We start from the raw sequence: 22,119 nt of genomic DNA on the forward strand, positions 1-22,119 counted from the left end.
AGCTGAGCCATAGATCAAAAAGGTACAGAGTGAATCTCAGAGAAAATTATAAATATTCAAGTGAAAGTCAGGGGATGATGCAATGGTCAGGCCCATTGAAAATAGGCATAAGGTTCAGGAGAGAAATAACCCCCGCCCCAAACAAACAAGCCCCTGTTCAAAGCAACAAAATAACAAACAGCATACCCAGCCTTGATGGTAGAGCGGGGATGAATAACCAGATAGTGATGTGTCTGTTCTTTTATAGCAGGAGAATGCACCCGCCTTATGGGGGTGTGAAAACTCACAGGCCAATCACTGTGAGAGATGTCATCCAGGAGGACCACCCACAAAAAGGGGGGAGGGGCGCGGCGGAGGAAATTATTGCATCAGTACTAAATGTCAAATTGTATATACACTTTTGAAGATCAGAGTAAACATGCCTCATGGGGCAGCTGCAGGGCAAACATCCGATCTAACTAGTAGTCAGAATAGGCCAAGGCTCATACCCTCTCAGCATAGTCTGCAACCTCCGGTATACCGGGAACACGAAAACGCCTGCTGGCTGGTGTTATATCGCGTAATCGCACATTGCCGTGGTGCATCCAATGGGGACATCAAAACGTGGTGACGTCACGCCGCAGGTGCAACCTCCGGTATACCGGGCACACCTAAGCGGATGCAGCCTAATAGTTATATAATTTGTAGTGTACTAATATTAGTACTACGTATTAATTAATTATGTAATACAAATTACAACTATTTGCTTTAACACTTGAGTACAATATAGGTAGACAAGTCACTGCTACTAGGTAAAACAAAAGGAAATTACAAACTGAGTTCCTGATATTTAATCTAAAAGAAGCACAAGAATCTACTGAGATACAAAAACATAGGAGTATCCAGATGTACACTGTGCAGGACTTCCAGGCCATAATTCCTCCAACAATAGGCCAAACAATTGGGATACATTTCAGCAAAACAAACTGATGTATAGTACCATCTTAGCATGTTTTTCATTAATGTTTCTAAATGCGTGTTACCCTTGAGACCTTTATGAGTCAGAGAAAAAGCTTGCTTCCATTCTTTGTCACTAAATTTGTGGCCCAACGCCTTCTCCCTTTCTCTTAATGGATATGTTTTTTGGAAACTAGCACGTTCGTGTAGCAACATATGTTGGTGTTTAGTTGTATTGCTCTGCTAGATTCAAGGAGATTGTGGCATGATCTGACCAGGTGATCATCTCAATTTCGGTCTCTTGAGAAAGCAATAGCAAATTCCCATGTAAAATGAACATATCAACCAGTGAATAACTTAAGAACATCTGAGTAGGAGTAATCCTTCTCAGAGCTGTGCATTGCTCGCCATACTTCAAAAAGTTCTTCCTTCCACCATATGTCACCTAGGAATTGAGCCTGATTGTGCAAGTTGGAGGTGGTGTCAATGCTATGTGAGACTGGATTGAAATCACCACAGAGAAGTAATTTGCCTTGTTTACACTTTTTAGGGCTCATGCCCACGAACGACGCGGGATACGCCCGTGGATTTACGCAGTGGGAGTACCGCGATTATAAACAAAAAACTGTTTTTCAATGGGACTTTCTAATGTTAAAATCGCATAGCACAAAAATCGCAAGTTTGTGCATTTGCGATTTTTATGCGATGCGATTTTAACAGTAGAAAGTCCCAGTGAAAATGTGGGACATTGCGATATTGCAGCGTTAAAAAAAACGCTGGTGGGTAAAAGCCCTTATACGGAAGGCACATACTATATATGCCTCTTATGCACAAAAAATATCCAGGGATAACTTTTTTACATTTTTCCACATAAATGCATTTTTTAGGGGCTGTTGAGCCCTTTAACATTTTGCTATACTACCTTAATCACTGTTTACCAGTAAACTAAAGGAGAATGTTTACGAAGAGTCTTTCACAGTCAAAGCTGTACAAGGTTGTCATTATAGGAACATCTTTCTTATGCCAAGCCGGGCCTCGTTTACAACAAAAAAAGAAGAGAGAGAGCAATAGAAAAACACAACAGTTACAGTAAATAGTTCCTAACAAAAATCTGATTTACAAGGAAAATATAGCCAGTCTTCCAGAGCGGAGTACCATATGTGGGGGTAAAAATTCTCTGTTGTTTCCGAAGTTTCACACCAGCAGGGCAGATTTGGCAATTAACAATAAGCTTGTTTGCAAGGATTTATGACTTGCCATTCCTCTGGCTGGTGTTGGCTGGATTGTCTAGACACTTTCGTAGGTAAGGAGACATTTAACTGCCATTTTCGCAATCCAATGATTTGACAACAAAGTATTGCTGTGGGTTATCAGCACTTGCACAGGTATTCCCCATTTATATGTGATTGCATGTGTTATAGTGGCAGGAAGCTATTGTCACCTTTGTGCCACAGTTGCCGCAGATAGATCAGGGAATTAAGAAAACTCTTGACATGGCGCAGGTAGTGGGCTCATTTTCCTGCCCACCTCCAAGAGTTTCTATTTAACATGAAAGAAGTGAATACGTGTCAAAACGTCTCTTGGTACATGATCCGCTAGATGTTTAGAATTGGGAAGTCTGTAGACCCTGTCTATTATACAATCTTGCAAGGGACATTCTGGTAACAGTGTTTTCATGAGATTTTGCCAGTATTCCATCAACTCAGAGCTTTAGAAAAGGTTTGATCACTCTTCCATGCATCTGGTTGCCCCTCTAGAGAGTACATTTTCTGTTCTTGTTTTGCTGGACTGGCTGAAAGAGAAGAAGCCATATGGCCGGGAAGATGATGATGATGACTGTGTTGTGCAGATTCCCACCTGGCTTTCCTTCAAATTTGCGAGTGAGCTTCCGAGTTTTGGCTAGAAGATCCCGTTAACCAATAGCTCAGAGCTGTTCCTTCACTGCGACCCTTTGGACTTCGCACAGTCAGGTTAGCACTCCGCAGGTTCAGACACAGAGGAACTTCCCCTACAAGCTTACAGCCATGTCATCTTGGTCCCAATCCGGGGACTGAGAGAAGTAAAAATTAATCTGCTTTTCCATCTTGGCTGTTCATCGCTTTCCTCTCCGCGGCATCCTGGATGTCTAGGCAGCAGGTAAGGCCCATTCAGCTAAAGTTTTCTCGCTTTTAGGTCGCTGTGGAGCCCTAGTTCAGGAGCTCCGCAGTTAGGCAAGTATTTACTTCTTCAGCCAAGGCATACCCCTGTTTTAAGCCATTTTCAATTCTGCATTAAAATCTGCTGATAGCCTGAAAGGTCCTATAGGCTTCCCATTGTACATGGAATGTAAAAGGAATTAGCTCACGGGATCCCATATCAGCATAGTATGTTAGGCTGAATGAAGACAATGCCCATCTAGTTCAGCCTGCTTCAACCTCACCCCTTGTTGGTCCAGAGGAAGGCAAAAAAAACCCCAACAAGCCAATTTAGCTCATTTGGAGAAAGGAAATTCCTTCCTGACTCCATAATGGCAGCCTGAATAATTTCTGGATCAACATTTGAGATCAACAACCCCACTGGACACCTAATGTCTCTATCCTGTAATATCATAACACTCTAGAAAGACATCTTTTCCCCTATTAAACTCCTGTATGGATTTTGCCATCACCACATCCTCAGGCAGAGAGTTCCACAGTCTCACTGCTCTTACAGTAAAGAACACCCTTCTATGTTGGTGATGAAACCTGCTTTCTTCTAGATGTAGAGGATGCCCTCTTGTTACCGTCGCAGTCCTGGGTATAAACAGAGCACGGGAAAGATCCTTGTATTGTCCCCTAGTGTATTTATACATAGTTATTTGATTGCCCCTTAGACATCTTTTTTTCAGGGTAAATAATCCCAATTTTGATAGCCTCTCTGGGTATTCCAGTCCTCCCATTTCATTTATTAATTTAATTGCCCTTCTTTGAACCCCCTCAAGTACTGCAACATCTTTCCTGAGCACCGGTGTCCAGAACTGACAATTGCCTTACATAGTGGAAGAATAATGTTCTCGTCCCTCGCCCCTTTACCTCTTTTAATGCACTCCCAAGACTTTATTTGCTTTTGCAGCAGCTAATTGGCATTGATTGCTCCAGTAAAACTTACAGTCCACTAGTACCCTCAGGTCTTTTTCCATATCACTTTTACTTAGCAGTACCCCATTTAGTGTATATTGGTGACATCCGTTTCTCCTCCCCTTATGCATAACCTTACATTTATCAATATTGAATTTCATTTGCCATTTTTCTACCCAATCTCCCAGTCTATCTAGGCCCTTTTGTAGCCGTACATAGTCCACTGTTGTATTAATTAACCTGTATAATTTTGTATCATCTACAAATATTGATATTTTACTGTGCAGCCACTCTATCAGGTCGTTGATAAATATGCTGAACAGAATGGGGCCTAATACTGAACCCTGTGGCACCCCACTAGCAACGGTGGCCCAATCAGAGTACAAACCATTTATTACCACCCTCTGCTTTCTATCTCTGAGCCAGTTTTTTACCCAACTACACACATTTTCCCCCAATCCGAGCTGTCTCATTTTATATATCAACCTATTATGCGGCACGGTGTCAAATGCTTTAGAGAAGTCCAGATATATGAGATCAATAGACTCTCCCAGGTCCAGCCTAGAACTTCATCATGGAAGCTGATCAGATTGGTCTGACATGATTGACCCCTCATGAACCCATGCTGATGAGGGGTTATGCCGTTGATTTCCTTGAGGTATTTTTGGATGGCGTCTCTCAGAAACCACTCAAATATTGAAGTGAGAGTTACCGGCCTGTAGTTACCAGGCTCTCATTTGGACCCCTTTTTGTATATTGGAACCACATTGGCAATGCGCCAATCCAATGGTACAACCCCGGTCTCGATAGTGTCCATAAATATAAGAAATAGCAGTCTAGCTATCATATCACTTAGTTCCCTTAGAATCCTTCGGTGTATTCCATCTGGGCCCCGCGATTTATCGATTTTAATCCTCTTTAGCCGGCTCTGCAATTCCTCCTGCGTTAAGCTTGCAATATGTAGCAGGGAGGGGGGGTTCGTTTTATTCCCCTGCATCTTGTGTGACATTTCTTTTTCATTTGTGAATACACTTGAAAAGAAACTATTTAATAGATTTGCCTTTCTTCCATCGTCTTTTATGGTTTCTCCTGCATTATTCGTTAAAGGGCGAGTGCTCTCAGTGCAAATTCGTTTACTGTTAATATAATTGAAGAATAGTTTAGGGTTATATTTGCTCTCTTTGGCGATCAGTCTTTCTGCCTCCTCATAAGCAATTTTGATCTTTACATGTTTTGTTTTTTTCCCTGTATGATTTTAGCGCTTCTTCGCTTCCTTCTTGTTTTAATGGTTTAAACGCTTCCTTTTTTTTCGTTTATTGCTCCCCTTACAGTCTTGTCGAGCCACGTTCGTTTCCTTCTGCTTGTAGTTCTTTTCTTTTTTAAAGGGTATGAACTGCTCGCATGAGGTAATTAGGATGTTTTTAGACTTCTCCCATTTCTCGTCAGTACTGATATTTTTGAGGCTATTGTCCCAATTAATGTTACCGATAGTAGTTCTGAGCTGATCAAACTTGGCTTTACTAAAGTTTAGTTTTTTTGTCGCTCCCTGATAAGGTTTCTTATTGAATGACAGCTGGAAATTAATTATATTGTAGTCACTATTTCCCAAGTGTCCCTACACCTGCACCCCTGTGATTTTCTCTTGCTTGTTAGTTAAATAAGTCCAGAGTGGCCCTCCTTCTATCTTTAATTGTTCTCAAGAACTTATCACCCTTGTAAGATTTCCAGGTTTTGTCTTCCCATATTATATCTGGATTGTTTCTTTTGGTACAGTAGCTGCACTACCATGGAAGGTATACAAAGGTTTTTTATAGCTCTGTACAAATATGTTGCTAATGGAGATGGAAAGGCAGCACATAAAGTCCTGTCCTGCCCAATAATTCTGTGCTGTGGGCATCAGTGCTTATTGTACAAATGCAAAATGCCTTCCTCACATGTGTGATAAAAAATAATTACACAGTATTTTAATTCTAAGGCTTGGAACCATATAGTATAACATAGATTGTTTTCCATTAATAAGCCAAAATCCTTTTATTTTTAAGATGAACCAGCAACAGGTGGAGCTAAGCGGATCTTCAGAGAGCAAAGAAGTACAAGATAATCACTTAAGTAAAAATAGCAGTCAAAAGACAAAGCAAAGTCAAAAGGCACGGACAAAAAGGAATTCATTTGAAAGGTATGATAACTGGAATGATTTGTACAACAATAATAATCCTTGTTACACTAATATGTTAAGCGAAAACTCAGGGGTGGGATTCAAATTTTTAAAGGAGTTTTCCATGGAAATACTATTGATGGCCTATCCTGAGGATAGGCCATCAACAGTTGATTGGCTTGGTCGATTCAGCTGATCAGGTATCCACTGTCAGTGCCACTACACACAGGGCTTTTCCTACTTGTAAGATATGCATGCCAGGTACCTGCTGTGTAGTGTGCCGCAGAAAATTATCCCTACACCTACAATCAAATAAAACTATTGCAATCCTTAAAGCTCTAAGGACATGGATGCAGTTGAAACCAGGGGGAAACCGAATCAGCATCCCTCTTGTGCCCTGTTCTGGGATTATTTTAATTTACCTGCTTAGTGACTTCTTTGTTCATTCGTCAGTCGGTTTCTTTTGTTGGTCTTGATATTATTTAACAGTCCATTATTAAACCTTAAACTTGTGTGGGATGCTGTGAACTGAAATAAGTGAGGGGAGGGGGAATTCCTTAACTAACTTGCCTACCGTGTTTCCCTGAAAATAAGACAGTGTCTTCAAACCTTTTTGAACAAAAATTAATTTAACTTTTTTACAAGTGTAGCTGCCTGGTCACTATTTAAATTGACTTTTTAAATGAACTGTTAGCATAGCTTTATTTTGGAGTAGGGCTTAGATTTCAAGCATCCTCAAAAAGCCTGAAAAATCATTTTGCATCCTCAAAAATTCTGGAAAATCATGCTATGTCTTATTTTCAGGGCATGTCTTATTTTCAGGGAAACAGGGTATTAGTGACTTTTTTGTTGCTGAATTTCATTGGCTAAATCTTCTATTGTACGTTTGTGTTCAGTCTCATTTTGTATGTTTGTGTTTAGTCTCATTATTCGGTCTTTTATGATATTTCTACTGAGCGGTAACTCAGATATCCTCTTAATAATTGTATCTTTATTCTGCATATCGTGAAATAGACCTGGTGCACATCGTAGGAGAGTGTCTTTAATAAATTCTCCCTCACAGAGTGCTTTTTCATGCTGAGCTATGGAGTGAGCGATGCTCAAACTTGCAGACGTTAAATTTGTAGAGCCTTTGACAAATTTAAGGATGGAATTAGATTGGCTCTTATAAAGGTGTAGCTGCCTGGAAATGGATTCCTTCCTTTCATCCTAATTTTTTTTCAAGAGCTGGGAATGATTAGTTTCAAAATGTCTATTTATATTCCACGTTCTGCTTAATACCGTTTCAGTACATAGAACGCAAAATGATCTGCCATTTTTTTCTATAATGCCATACATCTCGATCCACATCTCTTGAAAAGGTCGGCTACTGCTACTTACTACTACCACCACTCCCTTTACTTAACCTTGGGTTTTTATTTTTTGGGTTCTCCATCAGGGCGGCAATGACACAAGGTAGATAAAATGACAGAAGATAGGTAGAATTATACTGCTGGTAATGGTGCTGGTGCTTGCCGCTATTTAAAATGGCTGCCGCACAGGCCCTCCCCTCATTTATCTCAATAATCGTGCGCTGGGTGCCTGCTGGTAATGGTGCTGGTGCTTTTTAAAATGGCTGCTGCACAGGCCCTCCCTAGTAATGCTGGTCACGGTGGATGCTGCTGGTAAGATGGCCACCAGAGATGCCTTCTCCTGCGCACTCCGCTGCTAGAAGGTCCGCTGGCCGGAAGTGAGGTCAGCGGCCTAACTGGAAGTCCCGGCAATACTAGACGCTCTGTGCCGGAGGTCTGTGGTTTTGGCATACAGACCTCCGGCGCAAAGTGTCTACCCACCGCAATGTTTTATCCTCGGCTACTGCACCTGGCCGTGCAGGAGCCGAGGTTGAAACATCCCGATTCTCGGCATGCGGCCGCATACTCATCTGTATGTGGTCGCATGCGGCCGCGTGTCAGCGAACATGGCCGCGCGTGTCAGCACTGAGACGCGTGTCATAGGTTCGCCATCACGGTTATAGAGCATAGGGAGCTGACTAGATTGACATGTATTTTCATGTGTAAAGACTCAGTATGAGTTGTACTAGATTCATTCATATCTCTGCACATTACGAGCCAAAAAGACCGATGGCCAGGATGTGCAGAGCTATAAATGAATAACAACCTGGATCTTTCCCCACGAAACTGTATGTCAAGCAGCTCTGCTCCTCCTGCTCTAGAACATGCTGCCTGCTTTTTGGACAGCTTGTTCAAGCTGACAGACTCCCTTAAAGTGCATTTTGTAGCGGAATGATATGATGTGAAACGCCTCAAGTTATGTCAGTAATCACTCTACACGACATGTGCCTCCTGGCTGACATTTGTATATATAATTGTCAGCCAGGTAGCAGATGTGATGAATGTTCATGAAAGGTATTTTATGTAACCGTTTATCTGAGCAGATCGATCTACACTATTATGAGGAAGGTTGTATAACGCAGTCTGTTTTAAATTTAACATTTTTTAGAACTTAACAAAAAAGGTACAAAACTGTACAAAATGGGAAATGCTACATAGTAGCCCAGCAGAAGAATGTGAGACAGGCCCCATCTGCATCCGACTTCATAACAGCAACGGATTCTGAGGGTTCCGCAGATGCTGGAGAGAAGAGAAAACTATGCTTTATAAAGAACAATTATAGTATTCACTGTGCAGGAACGGAGGATGCGACGAATATGAAACGGTGCTTACTTTTCCCTTACCTCTGAGGTCCAGAGGTCACTGAACAGAAGTGCTGCTTTCTACTCGCTGCAACCCGTTCCTATGTCCCAGTAATTCCCCATTTACACTGGACGACCGATCAAGCAATCAATGCCCGACAGTTCGTCCCATTGATGCATGCTCCAGTGGTGTCGCACAGAAGCGAGTATTGCGAGCATTGCTCAGAGCGCTGCTTGCATGGAAGCACAGCAGGCTGGGGAGCGGTTTTCCCCCGCCCGCCTACATGCTCTTTAGTCTGCTTTAACTTGGCCGAGAAAATCGCTTTGTGCATTGCGAGACACAGAAATCTCGCATTAATATAGATAAGCGATTTTTTTAAAATCCTGCATCGCCGGATTACTAACTCACGAGCAGAATTAAATTTTTTTTTTTTTGCGTCAGGCAGCCATGTCAATGTACCGTTCGTAGTACCGAACTAAAAGTCTCTGTGTGTGAGACCTTTTGATCGGTACTATGAAGAATACCTCGCTTTACATAAAACACTATACAGATGAAACAAGTACATGCAAAACTCACCTTGAGGCCGCTTCCACACAAACGACGCAATAACGCATCTGTGTTCTGTTTTCTCACAAAAATTGTGATATCGCAATTTTGTGTTGCTACAAAGTTGTGCGACTTTGTAGCTCTCTTTTGTCTGGATTTTCGAGGTGGGGGCTTGAAATATAAGCCCTACTCCGAAAATAAGCCCTAGCTGCGGTAAAAAAAACATGCAAAAGAAAACATCACCTAAGAGGCGCTGTCATCTCTGACGCGTGTCTCCTCTTCACCTCCGGCACTTGTCTTTAGTCTTCCGCCAGTCCTTCCTGGATTAGAGGATCAAGATTCCCGCCTCCAGGAAGGGTTGTGATTGGCTGAGCCACGGTACTCAAGAACCAATCACAGCCAGCCCTTCCTGGAGGCAGGGATTTTGAACATCAATCCAGGAAAGGCTGGCAGAAGACTAAAAACAAGTGCCAGAGGTTAAGAGGAGATGTGCTGCGGAGATGAAAGCTCCTGTTGGGTCATGTATTTTTTTTTTTTTTTTATGCAGCTAGGACTTAGTTAAGGGCTTTTACAGTAGGATTTCAACAAGTCTTTTTTTCTTCGCAAAAATGTATTTATGCCCACCTAAACAAAGATTCATTCAAAAGCCAATCCACATACTGACAGCAGACAAGGGCTTTTTCTTCACACTACTTATGCACGCCCTGCTAGATAGAGATTCTTTCAAAAGCCAATCTACATACCTGCACAATATCAACGGTTTTTTTCTTTTATCATATACACACGCCCACCTGAACAAACAATCATCCACTTAACTTTACGTGTAAACACTACCAAAGGACCCAATGAAGGAGCGCAATGACAAGCATTTTAAACGATTATCTTTATGTGTAAACACTCATAGTTGGAAAGCAAAAGACTCGTTGAGTCATTCGCTCTTTTAAATAACAATTGTTGCATGTAAATGGGCCATAAAATATCAAGTTGTTTTATCTTGCGTAGTGAACGCTGCAAAAAATGAATAAGACCACAATTGCTGGTTTTTCTTCATCTCGCTTCCTAAAATAAAAGCAAAAAAATGTGATCAAAAGGTCATACATACCCCCAAATGGTACAAATGAAAACTGCAACTTGCCTCACAAAAAATGACCTCAAACTCAACAGAAAAATAAGTAATGCTTCAAAATATGACAAATGTTTTTTTTTATTTTAAAAAGGGTTTTCTTTTGTAAAATTAGTAAAACATAACTTAAACTATATAAAATTGATGTTGCAGTAATCAAAATGACCCACAGAAAAAGATAATTCACCAAAGGGTGAATGCTGTAAAAACTCTACAGCGCCACCTATTAGAGGGTAGCACTCCTGCAAGTCATTGTCTGACCCAATGATAGCTAAAAAAAACAAACAATTGCAGCATTACTGTCTTTTTCTATCCCCCCCTCCCCTGACCAAAAAAAAATGTTCATAGTGAATCTTATATACTCAAAATGCTCATCCCTTACTACAATAAACCCTCATACTACAACCTTAGGGCTTATTCAGACGACTGTATATCGGCCGGGTATTCACGCTGGACGGTATAAAGCGTCCCTCTCTGCAGGGGGAGGAGCCTGGAAGAGTCGGGAGCAGTGCACTGAGCTCCTGCCTCCTCTCCGCCCCTCGGCGCTATTGGCAATGGAAAGGGGTCGGCCGGGGACGGAGCTAAGTTGCAGGACTTAGCTCCGCCCCCTCCCATTGCAAATAGTGCCGAGGGGCGGAGAGGGGGTGGGAGCTCAGTGCACTGCTCCCGGCTCTTCTAGCCTCCTTTCCCTGCAGAGAGGGACGCCGTATATCGGCCGGCGTGAATACCCGGCCGATATACGATCGTCAGAATAAGCCCCTAATGAAAAAATTAAAAGGGTATGGCTTTCAGAACATAAAACAAACAAAAAAAAATTGCTGCTTCGTCAGTTTTTTTTTTTTTTAAACTTTGTTTTATTCAAAGATGTTGCAACATTGGTACAAGATGCATAATTGTACATAGATTTTACAGCGTTCATTCTGTCTTTGTACACAAAGCAATACAAAATAAGCAAAAATTATAAAGAGAATGCAAAATTTCTTCACACATTTCCCCTCCTCCCTCTCCTTTTTTTTCCTGCTTCTTATAAACAGAATTATTCTGATTTTTTTTTTACCTCAGAGGGTTAAGTCCAATTTTGTGTAAAATGAGTTCTTTACTAATATCAATCATGTGACAATCTTTTAGCCATATAAATGATTTTTTGTGGTGTTTTCTTCTAGATCGTGCAGAGTCTGTGACGATGAACAAGCTTGCCCAAAAGGTAAGTCAGTGACTGAATTAAGGGATAGCAGAAGCAAGAACACAACAGGTGATGGAAATAAATAAAGTTATCCATTATGTGATTGCGTGACATGATGCTGTGCTATTCAGTAGCTATTATAATTGTTGTAGGGTAGTTAAACATTATATTTATATTTGAAGGAAATGTAAAGGCGGCTTCACCCAGAGTGTAAATACTACGGAATATCCTCAGCTTATTTTGCTGCAGAAAATCGGCAGCATTTTCAGTTCAAGCCAAGTGGAGGAGATTTTCTAAATCTGTACATGGAGCAAAAACCATGGCCAAATCCACATCATTTAGGTGAGGAAGTGGGCATTAAGGATTTCCAACTAATGTGCTGCTGGTTTTCTGCTGCAGGATACAGATGAATGTACCATAAAGGTGTCCGTACATGCAGCGGTTTACTGCCACAAAATGCATGCAGATCTCTGTGGATTGCTGGGAGTCACCTGGTCTTGTCAGTTGGAATAATAGTAACATAGTATGATATGTGTAGTGCACCATGCCAGTTTGCAACATGTTCATGAATTAATGATACCACATACAATTCAGCCCAGGGGGTTGCCCTGCACTTCATAGTGAACCACAGTGGTCCAACACCCAGGACCCCCTCAGGATCTAAGGTTCCCTGTCCACGGGCGTTGCGTTATCCCGCAGCGTGTCGGCGCCGCCCGGGAGCAGGAGCCGCCGCCGAATCTCCACCGGTCAGCCCTATCTGATAGATAGGCTGACTGCAGAGAATCAGGGCAATTCGCAACATGCTGCGAATTGCCTGCTGCGAGTGGAGGATCGCAATTATTCTCCGCTCATGTAAAGTGTGCCAGCGCTCTCCATAGCAGTGCTATGGAAAGCTTCAGAGGGCGTGATTCGCCGGCGGCTTACAAGCACCCTAAAGCCAGAATGCTTTCAGCAAATAATAATAAACACAAGTATAAGTCGATATTTTAGCCAAAATACACAAGCTACCAGTCATATTTGAGTTTTTGTCCCTTTGTAGTGTTAGATTTTTTGAACGTTCGTGTAGGGACTTGCAAGATAATAGGGGTTTCTTAATGTGGGTTGCGAGCTTGCGTGATCAAGGCTGTTAACCCTTTAAAGGCCATTGTCAAGTCTGACAGCTACATTTATATGTCCCGGTGGATTGGGATTTAAATACCCTTCCTCCCCATGATGACATGGCACCCTGGAGCCTTCTGAAGTCTGTGGCACGTCTTAATAAGATTCCTGTTGAATCAGATGCCTATCTCAATAGAATGCCAGTTACAATGCATTATAATGGAGTACCATGGTATTGCATTAGGGTGGCTTCACACGAGCGTGTTTTTGTGCGTACATAGGTGCGCACCCATGTACGCCCAAAAACACACGTGTACGAAGGTCCGTGTATTGCCTTCAATGGAGCTGCGGCTGCTGCCGGCGGCTCCATTGAAGGCAATGGTCTGCTGGCACCCCTAAATTGTTTTTCAGGGAATGTTTAAATATAAGCCCTTCCCTGAAAAACAAGAATTTTAGTGTAAAAAAAAAAAAATACCTGTCCGCCACTGCTGTGTCCCCGCGGGGATAAAGAACACATCTGTCGCATGGAAAAAGAATTTACTGCTGCACCTGCCACATCTGTGACAGATGCAGCAAAGGAATTCTTTATCCCTGCAGGGAATAAAGAATTGCTTTGCTGCATCTGTCACAGATGTGGCACGTGCAGCAAGGAATTCCTTTTCCACGCGGGGACGAAGAAAACATCTGTGTTCTTCATCTTCGCGGGGACATGGCAGCGGCGGACAGTTGAGTATGTGTGTGTGTGTGTGTGTGTGTGTGTGTGTGTGTATATATGTATATGTGTAAAAAAAAAATATATATATATATATATCTTTTTTTTTTTTTTACACTACACTGTTTGTTTCTCAGGGAAGAGCTTATATTTAAAGCTCTTCCCTGAAAAACAATGACAGGGTGCGGCTCCATTGAAGACAATGCGTGCATTCTCTATTGTGCACACATGTCCTATCTTTACAGGCACGCACCTGTAAAACACGGACATGTGAACACACCATAGGGAATGCATGTGTTGTAATAGAGGAGTGTTTCTGTGTGCGGATGCATGCACAAAAACACGCTCATGTGAAGCCACCCTTATACTGTATGGCTGGGTTCACATGGGGCGGATTTGCCACGGGAATTCTGTCCGGAATTACGCCGCGGCAGATCCGCCTGCGGCCGCTAATCCCGGTATTAGCCAGCCATGTGGACGAGATTTCTCAGAAATCTCATCCACACAGGACGGCAAATCCACCGTGGCAAAGCCGGCACTGCAGCGCAGATTAGCCGGCCGCAGCATGTTCATTCTTTTTCTTCCTCCGCTGAGGCCGCGCTCTCCTCTATGGGAGCGCCGGTAGCAGCAGAAGAGCGAGCAGCTGGGCCGCTTCAAAACCCGCGGCTAAGTGCCGCCGGTTTTGAAGCAGCGCCTCTCCCGGCGGAAATCTCGCTGTTTTTCGCTGCGGCCAAACCGTGAGATTTACGCCGGGATTCCGCTGTGTGGGAACCCAGGCTATAAGCGATCAAACAATCGCGAGTTCAGTCCCCTACAGGAACTATAAATAAAAGTAGAAATAGTAATAATTAAAGATTTTTATAATTATTTAAAGTAATGATATTATTAAAACAAGAAAATAAAAATTTAATGAAAATATGTAATTAATCCCACACGGTGAACACCATTTTGAAAAAAAATAGACACAGTTCCAGAATTGCACTTTTTAAAAACAAAATGGTACCAATAAAAACTACAGGTAACCTTGCAAGAAAATTTAACCTTCACACAGCTATATCAACGGAAAAATAAAAAAGTTATGGGTATTAAAAGATGGTGACAGAAAGCATATTTTTTTAAGGTAATTTTTAAAGTAGTACTACATAAAAACTATAATTGAAATTTGGTATCGCCATAATTCTACTGACCCTCGAAAAACATATAACACGTCAACTTTACTCCACAGTGAACGCCGTAACAACAAACCCCTCAAAATGCTTACTTCCCATTTTGCACCACTTTGAAATTTATAAAATTCTTCCAATACCTTACATGATGTGTTAAATGGTGCCACTGAAAAATACACCTTACCCTGCAAAAAGAACAAGCCCTTATGTAGATATGTCACCAGAAAAATAAAAAGGTTATGATTTTTTGAAAGTGGGGATACCAGAACTGGACACAGGAGCATCAGTGACCCTTGGTCATGAAAGGTGTTTAATATGCATGTGAAAGCAACAGAGAAAAAATCACTTCCAACACTCTTTTCTTGTAGCAAGCCATTTGAGGAAAAGAAAATGTAACACTAGCCACCCGGAAGAGCATGAAAAGGTAATTTTCAACATTTTTGTTCCACTTTAACTGTACTTTAGAAGCATAAACTGTGGAGATTAATACAACCCGCTGGTACCCTGTTTCCCTGAAAATAAGACATACCATGAAAATAAGACATAGCATGATTTTTCAGAATTTTTGAGGATGCAAAATGATTTTTCAGGCTTTTTGAAAATGCTTGAAATATAAGCCCTACTCCAAAATTAAGCCCTGCTAACAGTTAATTAAAAAAGTCAATTTAAATAGTGTCCAGGCAGCTATACATGTAAAAGAGTTAAACCTTTTTGAACAAAAATTAATATGACACTGTCTTACTTTCAGGGAAATACGGTAATATGCTCCGCTGTCCTTCAGCAGGCTTCAGCTGACCACTGTGCATGACTACCTAAGCGGTATAGTTGTGAGCCACCTGACAGCATAGAAATAGTTTCCACTGCTGGATAGCTTAGGGGCTTAAAGGGGTTGTCCCGCGGCAGCAAGTGGGTCTATACACTTCTGTATGGCCATAATAATGCACTTTGTAATATACATTGTGCATTAATTATGAGCCATACAGAAGTTATAAAAAGTTTTATACTTACCTGCTCCGTTGCTGGCGTCCTCGTTCCCATGGAGCCGACTAATTTTCGCCCTCCGATGGCCAAATTAGCCGCGCTTGCGCAGTCCGGGTCTTCTGCAGTCTTCTATGGGGCCGCTCGTGTAGAATGCCGGCTCCGTGTAGCTCCGCCCCGTCACGTGCCGATTCCAGCCAATCAGGAGGCTGGAATCGGCAATGGACCGCACAGAAGCCCTGCGGTCCACAGAGACAGAGGATCCCGGCGGCCATCTTCAGCAGGTAAGTATGAAGACGCCGGACCGCCGGGATTCAGGTAAGCGCTGTGCGGGTTGTTTTTTTAACCCCTGCATCGGGGTTGTCTCGCGCCGAACGGGGGGGGGGGGGGGGGGGTTAAAAAAAAAAAAAACCCGTTTCGGCGCGGGACAACCCCTTTAATGTAACAAGTTTTAATAACCAGCAGATGAAGGTGTTCTTTTTTCTGCAGACTGAATTGATTGATGTAGCATCCACTTTTGCACACAATCAATCTTCAATAATAAGGAGTCTCAGTGCCTGTTCTTAGTGAGAAAAGATGGCAGCTCATTTGCAGTGATTCTCCATTGAAATAAATGGAGGATAGAGAACAGCTAAGTGCTTTCTGACCCCCCGACAAACACAAAGTATTGAAAACAAACTACAAAAATGCCATATTTGCATTAATCATGTGGAGCTTCAGTTAAGTGTGTCTCTATTATCTAACCTCTTCACATAAAGAGAGATTTTTTTACTTGTCAAGGATGTGTGTACATACCATTGTGAATGTGTTTGCATTGTGTGTATTACTAATGCCATTAACAATTGTCGGCGTATGTTATTAAAACCATTAGTCCTAACTAATTGTTAATATTCTGCTATTGCACTTGAAATAACCCTTGATGTTAATGGCTGTTTTATGCAGAGTGTTGATTGATGGATAAGCCCAAATAAACATAGAGCAGGTTGGAAATACTGAATATGTGTGGTTTGCATATTCTGGAATATGGCCAGACGGTTTAGGTGTGTCTCAGCTGTTCACATAACAAGACCATTCATGCAAAGAGGCAATGCTGCATTAAAATTAAAGAGTATGCCCACCTTTGAACTCCCTTTTTATAGTTGTTATATACTGTACCTAATGTCTAATTAAATGTTTAATACGTTTTTAAACACATTGCATTACTTGTCTTGTTCTGATCCTGATTTACAGTCTGTATAAGGTTAAATTCACATGGGCGAGCATGATATGGCGCCGTGAATCCCACCCCATATCGCACTTCTCACCGTGTGAAAATCCCTGTGGATGCAAGGCGTTTTCATGTAAAAAACCGCCTTGCATCATTTCGGGGATGAAGGGAACCTCCGACGCAGCTGTCATAGCCGCAGCAGAGGATTGCAGAGTTTCTTCCATTGCTTTTAATGGGGTCAGCAATCCTGCCGCTGGCTCTATTGAAAACAATGGGGCTGCAGTGGGAGGTCACATGGCCAGATAGAACATGCTGCAATTTGTTTCCTGTATAGCATCCCATCGCTGCGCCATGCGGGAAAACATCGCTCATGTGTATGACCCCATTCAAAAGGATGGGGTTCATATTTGTGCGTCTCAAAACGGCTTTATAGTCCAGAGCTGCATTCACAATTCTCCATCCACACCTCATGTTTGCTAAACTCTGCCTACTACACACATGATCATCATACTTCTCACTCTGATAACAGTGTAGTTTATGAGAGTGATTTTGGCTGCTGTTCTGTATGTATTAACTTTCTATACTGCAAAGACAAACTCCCACTGTGAAATCAGAAGAAGCCATCTGTCGTGTGATAAGGTATACAAGGTGCTGCCTTCCCATCCTCACCAGGTGCCGCCCTGATACAGATCAGTGTAACCCCTGCTCAGACTCCCTTGATTTGTTCCTAAATCTCTTGCACCCGGTCTAAATGCTAGGATTATGAAACTGAATTTTGTTCCTGGAAAGAAGGAAGCAGATGCGCTGTGGTAGATTTCCATCTCTGGAATGGTAAGGGTAGGTTTCAAACTGTGCAGCAGTTGCTAGTTGAGGAATTGTCTATAGTGTTATATGAAGTAAACGTAGCTGTAACATGAATTTGCATTTCCAAAACTGAGTGGTTGGCAGTCGAGTAGTTGCCTAATATTTATTTACAGTTATATTTTAGATAATGCTACAGGCAGTTACTCAGCTGTCAACCACTCTGTGTTTTCGAAATTGAATTTAGTGCTAGAGCTACTTATATTTTAGATAATGCTACTGGCAACTGTTCAGTGTTTTGGAAATGCAAAGTCGGAAGAGCTGAAAATACTGAGAATTGACAGCCGCTAACTACACAGACCTACAGCCGCCTCAAAATCCACGCAGTATAAGAGATCACTAGAAAATGACTCCTGCGCTGATTTTTCTGTGCTTAGTGAGAGAATAATTAAAAAGTTGAAAATTTACTCCACAGAGGGAACTTGGATGCCACTAAATTTCCCCGGATCCAAGTTCGCAGATAGGAGATTCACCCCAAGGGTATGAGGGTACCTTCCAGTCATTTATTTTACAAGGTGTACAGATCAAGATTTAATTAAAAAACTGACAAAAAAAATAATTATATATATATATATATATATATATATATATATATATATATATATATGAGGGAGGGTAAGAGCAGGTTTTCGAAGGTATGCAGTAACCTTTTTTAAGCTGGTACTTTGGTAAAAATTATGTCTATTTATACATGTGTGTATGAATAGATAAAGTGATTTCAGGAGTTTTTGCTTACCAATTAAAGTGGGTGGGTGGCCTTCCATGTCCTCTAGCATGATTTAGTTTAATTTGTTTTTTTCCCTCCCTCGTTCTGCCCAGCGGTATGTCGGAGAGGTGGTGGTCGTTGTTAAATCGCTATGTAACAGCAGACATAGGATATGTCTCTATTAGCTTAGCACATCTGGACACTGGTATTCCTGCCAAGTCTTCCAAGCAAAACTGATCCAACTCCTTCAGGTTAGATTGGTTATGTTGGCTTCAAGTCATGCCACAGATTTTCAAGGGGATTGAGGTCTGAGCTTTGATTCAACTATTCCAAAACATTACCATGTCTCCCCTTTTGACCCTTCAGTGTTAAGGCCCATTTAAACCCAACGATTCTCACTCAAAAATCACTCAAAGCCGACTTTTGTGCGAGAATCATTGGGTCTAACTGCACAGACATCGTGGAGTTTTAATTAATGAGTCATTGATCGTTCTCTTTCAGCAAGCTGAAAGAGAACAGTGAGCCTTATCAGTGCCATGCATGGAGTTCTCAGCGGGATACCGCTGATACTATTGTTTCAGTTGGTATCCTGCTTAGAGAACACAGCTGGAGTATGAAGAAGACAGCGCTCCAGCTGTGTTCTGCATACCCCACTCGGAGCACTCAGCTGTATAGTGTTAGATATACGGTTACCACTGGGGGGGCGCCAGGGTCCGGTCGTTGCGGGGTGCTTGTCCAGGTGCTGTGGGGGCCCGGCCTGGCAGTTCTGTTCGGCGTTCCCCCCACTCTGGTGGTCAGTCGCGGCGGCCGGCAGCGCATCCTGTGCGTCTGTCCGCTGGTCGGACGTGCGGCGCTCGGCTGCTGCGCGCCACCGTCAGGAGGCGGCTTTATGATCCCCTCTTGGTGTCATGTGACTTCACCCCACCCCTCTGGGCGGAGAGTTTTGTATATAGACCTGACTGGCTCAGACGCTTGTGCCAGTGTTTGGTTTGATTTATCTGCCTACACCCGCATCTTCTGACCTGACTTATATGTGTTTTGACTTCGGCCTTGTATTTGACTCTGCTTCTGTTTGCCCTCCTGTACTCTGCACGTGCCTTTTGGTTTGACCCGGTTTGTTCATGACTACTCTCTAGTTTGCCTCCTTGTGTGCTTTCAGTCAGCTACGCTGTGCTCATCTGCCTGTATCCCAATCCCTCCTCCTGTGGGGTCCCTGTCACTAGTGCAGCGCAGGGACCGTCGCCCAGTTGTCGCCCTGGGGCTTAGCCCAGTGGGGCAAGTAGGTAGGGATATGGGAGAGGGCTAGCGTGGGGTTCCCCTGTCCATCTCCCCCTATGAGTTCTTCATTTACACACTTATACAAAGTGAACGCTCAAAACTGTCACTCAAACTGCCATTTGAGTAAATTTTGAGCGATCATCTTGCCGTGTAAATGCACACAAGGATTATCGCTCAAAAGATGTTTTTTGAGCGAGAATCATTGTGTCTAAACCAGGCATTACTTTAGCAGTAGGTTTAGGGTCATTATCCTGCTTGAAGGTGAATCTCACAGCCCAGTCTCACATCTCTGGCAGACAAACAGATTTTCCTCAAGAAGTGCCCTGTATTTCCTCTCATCTATCTTTCCTTCAATCCTGGCCAGTTTTCCAGTCCCCAGAGGATGATGCTGCTACCACCGTGCTTCCTTCTGGGAACAGTGTTCTGGGGGTGATGGGAACTGTTGGGTTATAGTTTCCCATGGCGGTCAAAAAGTTCTTTTTTTTTTATTGCACAAGAAATTATTTTATTGCGCAAGAAATTATTTTATTGCGCAAGAAAGGATTGTTCTAATGTCACAATTTTAAATAATGATACAAAGTCTCATCAAAAGAGAAGTACAGCTGATTTTACATATAAAAGAGCCTTTTTTCAAATTGCAAAAAAAACAAAACATAGCAGGTGGCTTGCAAATGTGGAATCACTCCAACAAGGCTCCATCTAAAAACTCAATAAGTTTATGTAATGTTAACATAAAGTATATTACAGTATATTTGCATAGTTTCCATGTATATTTGATAATGTACTCTCCAACCTGCAAGTGTTACTATAAAGGGTGGTAAATTTAGCAGAAATGTCATTAAAGGGGTTGTCCCGCGGCAGCAAGTGGGTCTATACACTTCTGTATGGCCATATTAATGCACTTTGTAATGTACATTGTGCATTAATTATGAGCCATACAGAAGTTATCAAAAGTTTTATACTTACCTGCTCCGTTGCTGGCGTCCTCGTCTCCATGGTGCCGACTAATTTTCGGCCTCTAATGGCCAAATTAGCCGCGCTTGCGCAGTCCGGGTCTTCTGCTGTCTTCAATGGGGCCGCTCGTGCAGAATGCCGGCTCCGTGTAGCTCCGCCCTGTCACGTGCCGATTCCAGCCAATCAGGAGGCTGGAATCGGCAATGAACCGCACAGAAGCCCTGCGGTCCACAGAGAGAGAGGATCCCGGCGGCCATCTTCAGCAGGTGAGTATGAAGACGCCGGACCGCCGGGATTCGGGTAAGTACTACCCGGTGTGTTTTTTTAACCCCTGCATCGGGGTTGTCTCACGCCGAACGGGGGGGGGGGGGTAAAAAAAAACAAAAAACGTTCCGGCGCGGGACAACCCCTTTAAAGAACATTAGGTGTAGAGATGAGCGAATATACTCGTTTCGAGTAATTACTCGATCGAGCACCGCGATTTTTGAGTACTTCCGTTCTCGGGTGAAAAGATTCGGGGGAGGCGTGGTGGAGCGGGGGTAGCAGCGGGGAACAGGGGGAGCTCTCTCTTTCTCCCTCTCCCCCCCACTCCCCGCTGCAACCCCCCACTCACCCACGGCGCCCCCCAAATCTTTTCACCCGAGTACGGAAGTACTCGAAAATCGCAGCGCTCGGGCGAAAAAGGGGCGTGGCCGAGTAGGTTCGTTCATCTCTAATTAGGTGATTACCTTCCCATATATCTGAGACTGACATTATCCTTGCAATAATCCAGTTAGTAATTAAGATATCTGGAAGGGGATAATAGATTTGGAAATTATTATGCATTTTTATGCTGTGACCCCCAGCTTCAATAGTAATATAAGGAGATTTAGAGGCAGAAACTCCCAGAGTTATTCTCTTTCCCCTATTGTAATTCCAGATACACCTTCTGCATTCCCTATCCATTTCGCTAAGGGCTCCATGATTAGAGTAAACATAAAGAGAGATTATGTGGAAGACCATTTCTAGAGTTAATGTAAATGCAAGGAAACACCTTGTGACTAGCTAGCATATGTGGGTATAGAATCTTCTGTAGAAACCTAGTAAATTGCAAGCACAGTTCAAAAACTGCTAGTAACACAAATTAACATCAGACATATATTTGAGTATGCAAAGACCCTTTAGTAATAATTCAAAGGGAGATTATGCTGGGTTCTCACACGGCATAATCCCGCCGGAAATCTCTCGGTTTGGCCGCAACGAAAAAACGCGAGATTTCCGCTGTGAAAGTGCTGCTTCAAAACCCGTGGCACATAGCAGCGGGTTTTGGAGCGGTTTGGCCGCATGCTTTTCCATTGTGACTGGCACTTCCATAGAGGAGAGCACGGCCGCAACGGAAAAAAAATAATTGACAAGCTGCGACCGGGGAATCCGCGCTGCAGCGCTGGC

At 42.7% G+C, this 22,119-nt stretch overlaps 1 protein-coding gene across 1 annotated transcript in view; it reads left to right on the forward strand.

The window, feature by feature from the left end:
* ANKRD31 (ankyrin repeat domain 31) overlaps positions 1–22,119 on the forward strand; it is a 107,274-nt gene that overhangs the window by 41,213 nt on the left and 43,942 nt on the right. Inside the window, exons 10-11 of the mRNA XM_066604889.1 lie at positions 2,694–2,816; positions 11,712–11,752. Of these exons, the coding sequence (XP_066460986.1) occupies positions 2,694–2,816; positions 11,712–11,752 (164 nt within the window). The remainder of the gene's footprint in view (positions 1–2,693; positions 2,817–11,711; positions 11,753–22,119) is intronic.

The sequence above is a fragment of the Eleutherodactylus coqui genome, chromosome 5 (assembly GCF_035609145.1).
Source record: "Eleutherodactylus coqui strain aEleCoq1 chromosome 5, aEleCoq1.hap1, whole genome shotgun sequence".
NCBI lineage: Eukaryota > Metazoa > Chordata > Amphibia > Anura > Eleutherodactylidae > Eleutherodactylus > Eleutherodactylus coqui.